General features: G+C 40.5%; 1 protein-coding gene across 1 annotated transcript in view; it reads right to left on the bottom strand.

Annotated features, from left to right (window-relative positions):
- KIAA0922 (KIAA0922 ortholog) overlaps positions 1 to 5,054 on the bottom strand; it is a 47,380-nt gene extending 42,326 nt beyond the window's left edge. The window contains exons 1-4 of the mRNA XM_009893694.1: positions 4,990 to 5,054; positions 3,950 to 4,073; positions 2,762 to 2,878; positions 649 to 764 (exon numbers count right to left, since the gene is read on the bottom strand). Coding sequence (XP_009891996.1) covers positions 649 to 764; positions 2,762 to 2,878; positions 3,950 to 4,073; positions 4,990 to 4,994 — 362 coding nt within the window. The 5' untranslated portion in view covers positions 4,995 to 5,054. The remainder of the gene's footprint in view (positions 1 to 648; positions 765 to 2,761; positions 2,879 to 3,949; positions 4,074 to 4,989) is intronic.
- Positions 5,055 to 12,703: the final 7,649 nt, after the last annotated feature.

The raw sequence follows: 12,703 nt of genomic DNA, 5'->3' as shown, positions 1-12,703 counted from the left end.
CAATTTTCCCAGTTAGTTATTCACTTGAAACGTTCTGTATGGCCTGGAAGACTATGAAAATACCTGCAACTGCAACCAAATGAGAGAAATCATTAAAGCTGCTTTCAATTGAAACAGTTATGCTTTGTAAATCGACCTGGCTGCATCCTCCACACCTCCCTGCTTTAGTCAAGATGAGGTAAGCAAAGGTGGTAACTTCAGCAGTGATATGGGCAGGAGGTGATATTCCAGCCTGACTCCCAGTTCTTATTCTCATCCATGCAGCACACCATGCTTTTTAACTGTGGCAAACTGTTGGTGCAGCCCTGCGGCGAACTGGCATGGGGAACTGGTCTGAAGTATAAAAACAGAAAAAATCAAAAACAGTTTCCCCCTCACAAAGGCCTCACAAAGTTTTGTCGGCACAACTGAGGGGACAGCACACCATAGGAGCGTGAATGAGAATACATGGGAATAGCTTAAATGGCAAAGACTGCCTCATAAAACCAGAACACCAGCTGATCACAGTAGCCCTGTATCTTGCGACCTCTCTCCTGCAGTCACTGGCACTTGGACTTTTTTTAACGTTCCTTGCATCCCAACAACCTGAGCACAAAAACCTTTTATGCCTAAGAAGATTTATGCTTCATCTCCATTTGAAATGTATACTGTACCAGTGTGTGTGACGCCTGGATGTTCTGAATGTGTGGAAGCAGTAAGTAGGCATTTGCTAGCTGCACTCTAGGTTCTTCTGGAGAAGACGTCAGAGTTCCCATTCCAAAAACCTGGCGTTAAAAAAACAGTCATTACATCAACATCTAGTATTTCAGTTATCGCAATAACATGCAAAACTATTTTGCTAATCATAACAATCTCCCCAAGAAACAGATTGGTTTTTCACGTTAAATTCTTTTAAAAGACAATTTATAGATATAAAGTTCCAGTCTGGAAAGTAACTACATGTATAAATGGCACCTCAGCATCTTCATTCATTCAGGTACTATTACAAAAACAAAACAAAGCACTCACTAGCACAGCATCAGATTATCTGAAAAAGAAAGTATCTAAACTCTCTTACTATTCTTCAGGCAATTACAATACACGTATCACCATTTGGCAGTGCAGTAATTTCTGGAAAAACTTTGTCACTAGTCCAATTGCATATTGAATTCAATGACTTTGCCTTAAAAATTGAGTAAAATAATTTTTGACAATTTTGTTTTTTAAAGTCTGCAGTTTTCAGAGCACTATAAGATTTGCAAGTTCCATGTTTTCACTGCATTCATATTCAGCTCCACCAAGATTAGTTTATGACAATGAGATGCAAGATAATGGGGGGAAAAAATCATTAGAGGTTAAGAAAAATGCCTTGAAGTTTTTCACTTGTATGTAAAGATTATTTTTTTTAAATAGAAAAAACCACGTGCTTTTAATTAAGAGGACCATACAATGCATTCTATGTTCACTGAAGATCTCTGACTACAGATAGAAAATACCAGATCAAAAGGAATATGCTCCTTTTTTTTTTTTTTATGGAGGCATTTACAAGTACATTTTACTATAATGCTACCTCTTCTCCATTTGGGTTAATCTTCTGTACATACTCTTGCATAGACGCATTAGAAATATCAAACACATTTCAAGGCTTTGGGGCTCTCAAGAGCACTGGAACTGTGTATCAACCACTCAAGTTATGCCCAATTTTGAAACTCTTAAACCTAATGCAAGCTGAAATCATGGGCAGCTACTTCCTCTGGTTCAGGTGGCTGGTGAAACTGTCCGTGAAAACCAGTCTGTTACTGATTTTAGCAGTAGTCCGAACAGGAGATAAACTGATTTTTTGGTGGCACTGACAACTGCTTCCCTACAACTTACTGATAAAAGCCCCTGGCTGAGCTGACCAGGCAATAAATCAAGGGGTCAGGAGTGAGTGCAATGAGAGGAGACATGTCAAAAAGAAAAGGTCAATTACTCTATATAATGCACTCTTCCCTCATCCTTGATGAAGAGTTCCTGCCAAATGCGGCATTACCTCTAATAAATACTAGATAAATGCAACATTAGTATTAAAAAGCATGTATTTCAATGGAACTTACCTATGCTTCCATTCAAGGGGCTTTGTTTTATAGCACAGTACAAAGTATGGGAATGGAATAGCTGGATGGTTGATTAAAGCTGGCATTGTTTTTAAATCACTGAATTCAGTCAGATTTTTCTTTAACAAATTAATAGAAGTAAAGAATTTGGAATATATAATGTCCCTTGTAAAAATAAAAAAAGCTTAAGACTAACTTGACTTCAGTAGTTAATCAGACAGTAGACAGCTTTAACACACAACCGTTACTAAGATGTTAATGTTTTAAGGGCCTAAACCTCTCACTCTGTGCCATATCCCCAATGTGTTTACATAAAATCCTGCAGAGTAGCTGAAAATCACCTAAAACATTTCCTAAATAGGTTTTTCACGACAAATGCATTCCAGCACAGTGCAGTCTAGACTGCAGTATTATATGAAACCAACTAGTGGTGACAGGACCATGATCTTGTAAGTACGCACATACAAATACGCTTAGTTTTCCTTCCGCAAGCAGCCCCACTAACAGTAGTCATTTTAACCATATACATGTAAGAGGGATCATGAGACTAGCAAGATCTGGTAAAAGGATGAACTGGAAACATTACTCCCGATGAACTCTGAAAGTCTCTAAGCCCAAGATGTATGAAAATTACTTTTTAAAGCACAAGTAAATCCAAAACTCAAGCTAAATATTAGAGTACTTACCTGATACGAAAGTACTCCATGAGATGAGGTATTTATAAATAATGAGCTTTCAATACTGCCTTCTTCTGTTGGCAGGAAGAGTACTCTGAAAGAAATTTTTCCCATCGCTGGAATTACCTGCAGGGACCACAAAGAAGCTTGCTCGCTTGGTTGATCACGACACCCACCATTCAGTCGCACAGCCCAAGAGACATTGCCACATGTACAACACTGTCTGTAGATCCCGCTTAGCAGAACCTCAGCCCTGAGAAGTTTCATCTCTCCACAACTCTCGACTCTTACTACGGAGAAGACCCGAGACCACGCAGCAACTGGCCATATCATTACGGCTGGAGTTTCTCGGCTAGCTCAGGCCTTATCAGTCAAGACTACTTTTTGCACGAGAAGTTAATCACGCAGCACCAACAGCCTCTGCGTGCACAAAAACAATTCCCTGCATACAGACACCTATTACAAAGTGAATCAATCCCCGCTGTGATATATAGTCAAATGAGTCAAAGCTGAACTTGGGCAACACAATTAGTAACCAAATAGGTCTAACTCAAAGCACCCTGACGTTTATGTCTGCACAGTAATACCCGTTCAGCCATAGTAAAAACACAAATCAGATGAAGGCATAATAAAAACCCCTTGCACATGAGCAAAGGATAAAATCTGGGCTTCATCAAACAGAGATCACAGTGATTCATTCTTAACATGCATTATATTGTTATACATTGTTAAAAAAATTCAGAGTTAAAATAATGGTCTTAGATCATAAGGCAATTATGCTGGTAATTGCGATACAAAATGCATAAAACATTTAACTGCAGATTTTTTTGAGGAATACGCAAGACCATTCAAAAGGCTGGAAATTCAAGGCTGTAGAACACCCACATGCCTGTGGATTACTGCATAATGCTGCACAGAGCAGAAGGAGATTTAAACAGCCTCTTCAACACTGAAAAATTCTTCTTTCTCTGTTACTGTAAAACACATTTCCTACTGTAGGTTTTGGATGTCTTCTCCCTTCCCAGTCTAAGTAGAAACGAGCAAAAAAAAAAAAAATGCTAGCAAAACAGAAAAAAAGTTGGAGGTCCTACAAAAAAGCACGAAGAAAAAACGCAGAATGAAAAGCTTAGGCCAAAGGAAGCACGAAGGCTTGGCACTTGGCCATTACATAGTTTCCAAAAGTACATCAACACTCACCCGGCTATGAGCAGGAGACACATGAAACTGTCTAGTAGCTGTAAACACTGAATTCACTACAACTTCTCTATCTCTACTAGGGTTGTAGGCATGCAGCATTTTAGCTCTGGGTAACCCCAGTAATCTAAAAGGGGGGGATAAAAAAAAAAGAGAAAGAAATTATTCACTTTGTAAGCACAGGCAATGCACAAAAAAGCAACAACACAAATCAGTCTAAAACATGTTGATATGCAACAATTTCCTAGTTGTAGCTATTCTTTGGAAACATGCCAAACAAATTTTGCCCTTTAGTATACAAAGACAAATAAATAACACTGAGACCTGAGAGGTGTGCTTAGCCAAAACTCATTTGAGTCACTTGGAGAAAGAAAACAACCCTTATGAGGCGCAAAGTTTTGAACAGAAAAGTTTAAATAACAGAAGTCTCGTTTTGTCAGCTAAAGCAATGACTCTTATAAGGCTTTTGCTTTAGCTAATATATTCTAAAACTCAGCATCTTATACATTCATTCTGTGCATCCTCTGAAACATTCCTTCAACTCACAAGGCGACCGTGTTTCTTTTCAGTGTTTCTTTTCAGTTACTGATAGATCAAAGGCTGATTATCCTTTAAGAATAATTTTTAAGGTCTTCTTAGAGAAGAAGTAAAAAAAGTAAAATCTCAAGTATTCCACCAGTATGTCTTGCCTGTGACTTTCAGGATTTTGTTTTCAGAAGTTAAAGGAAGCAACAAGCTCCTCCTCTACTAGGAAGGCAATTTTTCTAAAAATTAACAACCAGCTGGTTTGACACTTCATCTGAAATGTGCCGAGAATGTGTCATGGTTCCTTATTCCCTTTTCCTCCTTCCTGGAACGATATTGATTTTCATTTATAAAGTATCGCAAGGCAAGAAACATAGTTCCAACTCTGGCAATTAGTTACTATTTTTCTCAGAGGATGGCATGATCTCAGCTAATGCTCTTTACCCAAATGTAGCCCAGTACAGTTGTTCCTCCCCACTTTGTTATTAATCAAAATAACCATAATTTAAGAAACTTACTGCATTCCAAAATGCAAAACTGATGGGTGAAAATGTAAGGCCTTCCCATTTGGAGGCAACTTTGCTGAGAAGCTGAAAAAAAAGGGAAAAGAAGCCACCATTAATATTTAGTGACCATGCTGCTACACATCACAGGGAAGGAAGATATGTTACAGGCTCTGACTCTTTATATTCTAAACACACTCTATTTCCAAATCTTTTCAGACATTCCTCCTGCTGCCACAAGACTGACCTTTTAAGAAGGTTTCCGTACAACAGCACATGCTGGAAAACTCATGCTAATAAAAGTGCAGTTTCAGAAGGATCCCATTTTAGAGGCAATGCTGGCTGGGAGAACCTCCCTTCCTTGCACATAGGACCCACTCAGACATGCTGGTACCCCTGTTTATGGGGCTGCACAGTAAACTATGGAGGGAAAACAACTTAAAAGCATCCTGGGGAAGGAAGATTACATCAGCATGAAGCAGATCCCCAGTCTCAGCAATTCAACATTCACACAAGCACTGGTATAAGCACACCTGAGAGAGGCAGAGGTAGAGGAGTGAATAGCAGCTTGGGCAAAAGCCGACATCAAAAGAAGTGCTTGCCTAGCTGTGGCTTCAATGCAAAAGCCAACTCGTTTCTTACATGCAAAAGAGAGTAAGAAATAATGTGAAACACACACATCATCATCTTTCCTTTGCCCTAGGAAAATTCACAATAAAGTTCCCATCAGTTATAGCACACTTTTAGCTTATTTCAACATGAGTCGGTGCCCTGTAACATAGACAGAAATCCCAGGATATCTTCACCACCTTCGCAATTAAAACTTGTCCTCCACAAGTCCCAACAACCACAGTGGTAAAAAACAAGCCCAGTTCATTACATCTACATACCCAGTGCTATGCTGTTTAAAACTTCCCCAGAAGCAGTCTGCGTGATACAGAGCCAGTTTCATTTTTACTGGATGATACCAATAAGCACTCCAGCAAGGATGAGTCTGAGAAGGCAGGGACAGACTGTAGTCTCATTAGTTATCCAGCTGCTTTGCATAATGTGTGGTAGTACAGTTAATTGGTCCCTAATTTAAAAATGTAGTTCTGTAACATTACACCTTTAATATATTAAAGTACCTACATAACTCTGTTGTTGTATTCCAAACCAATAGAGACAACATAATTTATTACCAGTCAGGAAAAATCAGGTTTATTATTATGAAAACATTTCTCATACAAGGGAGCAAACTCCCTTGTGCTGTAGCAGAAGGAATGCAATATATCCAGGTAGCGTTTCTGTGGAGCTGTTAGAAAATAGCAAAAGAACTATAGATGCAGAACTACAAAGTCTGAGTGAATGACAGTCTCCTTCCAACCACTTTGTTTTCTGCCCAAGCCAACTCCTGCGCCGTTCCTAGAAACACCACAGCAACCAGCACCTTCTTCCCCTTCCAAGAGTCAGCCTCAGAGACGTGCCCAAAAGGAAAGTTTGAGTACTGCTGTTGTAAACACACACAAATTAAAATTACTACTGGAGTAAAAAGCCTTTGGGGTAAGGCATGTTTCTTAAGGGTACTCAGATCTGTTTTTTAGTACGCACACGCACACATAGCAAAATTAACGTTAAGCCAGTTGTTTATGCACTACAGTATCACCTTGAACACCACCACGGCTTAAGTTTCTAACATCTTACGGGTACTGATGAAACACCTTTTCCCACCAGAAGAACCTTTGCTGAGAAGGGCAAGAAGCCGAGTGCTCCTCTGCGCCAATTCATGTTAATTGGCAGCAGCTCTCCAAGACTTACTCATCTTCTTCCTGCGGAGCTCCAGCAGCATCAGCTCTTTTCCCTCTCAGCCCTCGCTCTCTGCAGCAGGTACCCAGTGCCCCGGCTGCAAACGCCACTGTGGGCGCAGGAGACTGCATTTCATTCGGTTTGGGCAAACCAGGCCATGCTGTAGCACTCGTTCTTAAAAACGCACTGTATTACTACTCTTCAGACAACAATCACAGCCAACCCTCTACTAGTCCGAAAATGGGAAAAGCCCTGTAAAAGCAAGGATCCCATTCTCTGCTGTCCCATTCCTTCTGGAGAAGGCAGCCTGGACCTGGGATGGATGAAGCTGAACCTCAGCTAACAAACTCAGCAGGCTCTCAGCTGACTCCTGAGCATGGAGGGAACGTCAGAGCATCCCTGCACACCACTCCCCAGCAGACCCGGGAACGGGGCTGTGCTTACAAGACATCCAGCTTCTGCTCTGCACCCCACAAAAGCTGCCAAATTGCTCTAAGCCCCAGCCTGGCCCCAAAAGCAGAAGAGCCACATTCCGACGGCGCTGTGCTAGCAGCCCTGCCTAGTGGCCAGCTCCAGGGCACCCACAACGCTCATCAGCAGCCCCGAAGCACTGCCAGAAAATAACTCAAGAGCTGAGTTTATTCAACAGCAGGACTAGTGGAAAGAGAAATCCACCACTGTTTTGTTTTGGTGGGGTTTTTTTCCCCAAGGGAGAAGATGACAGGTTGGAATAGCGGGAATGGGCAGGGGATCTGCCCATGACACCTGGACAACCACCAGGCTGCATTTTAAAGCTCACCAATATAGAGAGAAAGGGACAGGCCCATCTACATTAGAAATGTAATTCTCCAATGTGTTATCGCAAGTCCCTTTTCTCCAGTGTGTTAGCACAAGTCTCTTAAAGCCAGCTGGAAGCTGGCAGAACACCCTTCTGCATCCCCACGCTCCAAACACAACCCAACACATTCAGATCTCTGCAGGGGAACTGACATGGAAATAAACGTCAATGGTAATTTTTTAGACATTTAAAAGTCAAAGTCACTTTTTAAAACAAAACATTTACTTTTTGGATTTTTTTTTTTTTTTTTTAAAGAACCTCATCTGACTAACAGATTCACCTCAAATTATATCAAAAAAATTCTCTTTTGGCTGAAGACGATGTCCAAAAAAGTACACAAGTCGTTTCATGAGAATGTTACAGGCCTGGGAAGGACACACAAATATCAGCCTAAGAATGGAAGTCTTGAAACAACAAATGTGCAGAAACAGTCCTCTTCATAACAGAAAAAGCCTGGTTTCCAACTACTCTTTAATTGCTTTTAAAATCAGCTAACATCACATTAAGCATGCCGTCTAGCAAATCTGGACTCCACACTCAACAGCATCGTTGTTTTTTCAGGCAGACCAGTTGAACACCAAAATGACAAATTGACCTGCTGTATCAACAGCAGGTCAATTCCAGCATTTCAGGGGACATTTCTAAGCACAACTGAACAGAACTGGAGAGAAATGGGAGAAAGAAATAGAAGAGGGCAAGGGAATTCCTGGCAACTGCTTTGAACATTTAGTAGTAATTGCCTTTGTATCAAAAAAACCTAATTTAACTAGTTCTCCAATTACTATCACACAAGGGTGTTCAGTGCCCTTCCTCCTCTCCATCCTCACAATACATTTAAAACGCTGACACCCTGAATCATCCATCTCCATACAGAGAAAGAGTAAGAACGGCTGAAACATTAGGGAGGGGAGGGAGAGTCACCCAGGGCAGGGGACAGATGGGGGGCAGGACCAGGTGAGCCCCAGAGACCCGCAGCTCCAGATCATCCCCCCCAGATTCACACAGAACATCCAGAGGAGAGGGGCAAATCCCAGCACTGGAGACACTTGCTGAGGAGTAAGGCGGATGGGGAAGCACATGAAGAAGAGAGGCCGGAGGAGAAGGTGGGGTGACACCGGGAGAGCAGACCAGGATGGAGGAATGCAAGATCCCCCGACCGCCTGTGCAAGCGGAAAAATGTGTCACCCTGGAGCAGCAGGTTGGGTTTGGGCTTGTTGCTGCTGTTTCTTAAAAGGAGCACGAGCTGTAACATCTTAAACGACCATATACCCGCCACTGAGAAGCCACAGAGGGGCTTCTCTGTAGGTTTTTTTTTCCAGAGAAACACAGAGAAGTTCCCACCTTTTACAACATTTCCTGCCCCAGGAAAGAACATTTTGGAGTCCTGTTGATGCAGGACTAACAAAAGGGGATGCTAATACAGGGATGCTGTGCTGAGTGTGCTGCTAAATACATAAGTGAAATTGTTTTGCCCTTGCTTCTTTCAGTTCTGTTGCTCTTTGATGCAATTAGTAAAAACAGGTAAACAACCAGGTCAGTAGGATTTTTATATATTTATTTACAGCCCCCAAACCTATTACTTACATGCAATGTATATTATACTGAAACATTCATTCCAAATAACCAAAGACCCTTTTATTTCCCCCAAAGTGCAACAGAAAAAGATCCATCTTCATAACAGTATCCAAACAAAAGGCCAAATCTACTCTCAATAAATGGCTGGGGTTTGTGTTGGTGTTTTCTGGTTTTGTTGCCTTTTTTTTTTTTTTTAATAAAATTTCAAAACTGAGTTAATTTATCTATTTATATGTATAAAACACTCAAGAATCTGCAGAATAAGTGAAGGGAAGTATCACAGAAGGAAGTTTATACCAGTATCCCTTTTTCTTCTATTAGTTCCTTCAAGTCTTCCTTGTATCTTCATTTCTTTACTTTAATTCATTACTTCAGATTATCTTAGGATGCATATTATCTGATGATTCAGATAGCAACGTCTGTACTTGAGAATAAGCGTAATTGCTACTTGGAGCCTTTCTTCATCCTTCCTTTTTGTGCCCTTTGTTGACAGCAAATGAAGAATAAGCAAGTAGGAGGGAAGGCATTTTATTGTCAGGTCTTTTTCTTTATGGTTGCAGCGTTTTCTTGGTAGCAGCAGGCAAAAAGGACTGGATTCTTTCACATACAAGAGGCCCTTTTTGAGAGAATCTGATTAGGCAGTACCGTTTTATTTTTCAGAATATTGATAAAAGTAAAATTTGACTTATGTTTGGCTTTTTGGCACTTTGTACGTTCAGTGCAGGAATATTAATGAACCCACAGGATGAGGTTTTGAGATACAAAAGCATGTACGTATTGTATAGGAAAGCACAGTTTTTGTCTGTAAATTGAAACAGAGAAATGAAATTAAAACACTCTCATTTACTGACTAATTTAGATTCATTCCTCTAGACTACACCCGATAAACAAAAAGCAGACTAAGAGAATGAGATTTACATGTAAGGAAACAACCAAACCCAAATACTTTTAATAGTTCTCATTACAGCTGATGCAAAGAAATTAGTCTGACAAACGAAAACTGTTAATTAAGAGGAAATTCACATAGAAATAGAAACAAAAGCCACCAGCAGCTGAAACAAAGTCTTCTGCAGAGCTGACACAAAGCTTTGGTTTGTCACATCACCTAGTCCCTCTCTTCTCTCAACCTCCCATTTACTAAAGGCAGTAAAAGAACCAAGCTGTAGTTATGAAGGTTAAACTGCAGCTCCTGGAAGACACAGAGTAGAGGTGATAAATTTTTTTTTGGAAATACAAAATTAAATCTTTTGTTTACCATCAAGGCAACTCTGCCAAAAACACAAACAGGAACATCATTAAATTATAATTTTTTGTAATCAAAATTAATTCTTTTCCTAGAAGCAGAAAGCGCCATCAGAAAACAGGTTTACCTTGCAACAACACAGCTCACGGGCAAGCAGTATGTGCAGCCAGCTATATCCCCCAGCCCTGCCATGCTCGCTGCCTCAGCTCTGGAGACTTACACGACTTCTGAAGCCCCAGACCTACATAAGACTCAGGTGACAACATACAAACCAGCTTGTGGATTATTTTTTTTTTTTTAAAAGAAAAAACCATCCAGCAGGTAGAAGAATAAAAATATGAATTTTAAATTCTGGAAACCCAGAAGTGAAAAAACTCCAGTATTTTTAGCACCACATTGTTTAGAGAAGAGGGGGAGGACTGACTCACTGCTTCTGAATGCTTGGGGATTGGCAACCCATCGCTAGGAATTCACTTACATGCTTTACCAGAGAACTGTGCTGCTTCTGGAAGAAGGGTGGCCGTCTTTATTTCCTCTGAATTACCCTATGTTCATCAGGGACTGAACCCTAGACTGTGGAAAGCAGGAAAGGCCAAAATGGTGTGCATGCCTGCTATTTTGGCTACAGGAAAATAGGAGAGAGCAGCTAAACCAAAATAAACCAGTGAAATGGATGAGACAATCTCTCTCTCAAAACAAATCCCATGATTTATGGCCAGAGCCATGATTTAAGCGAGGCAGACCAGTCCAGCACTTTTTTTTTTTTTAACTTCTGAAGTTGGTAAAACAGCATAGAGCCAAGAGCTGGTCGCAAAATTTTCAATGGGCTGATACTCAGTTTATTTTAAAAGTTATTGAGCTAAAGAGGTAGGTAAGCCTAGCCCAACCTGTAAAGCACACATCATTCTCCGCTACTTTAATTGGGCCCCTTGTGCTTTGCTCTCCTCCAGCAAGCTGAGCAGTCTCCTCTGCTCCTCTCCTCCAGCCCCTGTCTTCTCACCACCATTAGCTGCATTTCTGGGTTAACCTTCTCTCCTCTTGCTGCCTGTGCTTCGTCTTACTATACAATTCTGCAATAATGTTAAAACAAACCCTTCGCAGAATAGTTACCTAAGCCAGCAGTGCTTCAGTTTTATTTATTACAAAACTACAATAAAATTGCAATGATCAAACTCACACTATAGCGCTTATAAAGTCGCATTTCTCAACGGGATGTAAATGGAAGGATGCAGATAAAAAAAACTGGCTTTTCTCCCTACCTTCACACCCAAACAGGCTCCTTTAAAAATATCCAAAGAAGTTAAACATGGACCATGACAAAAATCAGAATAAGACTCGCGAAGAAATCCAGCAGAGAAGACGAGCAGCGAGGCACAAAGCGCTATAGCGAGCACCCTGGTGAAAAGGCTTTCTTCTCCAGATGTGCCTGTGGTTTGTATTTTAGTAGCAGCAGCAGCACAATAAACCATGTTTAACAGTAGAACGGAATTATTCCCTCCCATAAATCAGTCCTCAACTTCTGAAATAACTGAAATCTGTACTAAATTAAGAAATTAATCACAATTACTTGAGTTCATTTGAAATTGTTTTCTGAAACCTCTTCTTTCGAAATCCTTTAGCCACCCAGATTTCAAGCAACAACCAACACTCTCTAGAGATGGTCCAGGGGCACAATGTATTTTTTAGGCATCTTAGACAGACAGTCCAATTGAACAGGGGAAAAAAAATAAAAAGCAGAAATTAAAAAAATCAGAAGGTATATAAACCTCTAGAAACCCCCAAGCACAGACCTGAGAGAACAATATATGAGTTATCAGAGAATTTGGCATGCAAATCAGGCACCCACGTGGCCTAAGCTGAACCTGCAACTACCTGGGGACACAAAAAAAGAAGTCTTGTTTCAGCTAGGCTGAGACATATGTAAGTTACTTGTTTTGGATGGGTATATGTGGTCCACTAGTTCAAAATGCACACCAAACATTTTCCTCTGAAGCATCTCTACCACTGCCAGCAAATCCCAAATATCCTGGCAAGAAGAACATCCACCATCCATCCTTTTTGCTTCGTATAATTTAACAATTGCCTGTTCATTTTGCAATGTTTCATAAGGCGATCTCTAAGTATCTAAGAGGATGATAACTGCTCTGAAACAAAACCCTCAGTGTGCCTTTCTTTTTTTAAGTTTCTTTACAATTTGACTTTTTTAAGAAGTCATCAATCTTCTGTTAAACTGCTAAAATCACAGAATCAATCAAGTTTACTCTTTTTTTTTGTTGTTTCGCCCCCCC

Source organism: Charadrius vociferus, unplaced genomic scaffold (genome assembly GCF_000708025.1).
Source record: "Charadrius vociferus isolate BGI_N301 unplaced genomic scaffold, ASM70802v2 scaffold59, whole genome shotgun sequence".
In the NCBI taxonomy this organism is placed as follows: Eukaryota; Metazoa; Chordata; class Aves; order Charadriiformes; family Charadriidae; genus Charadrius; species Charadrius vociferus.
This window is presented reverse-complemented; position numbering and strand designations above follow the sequence as displayed.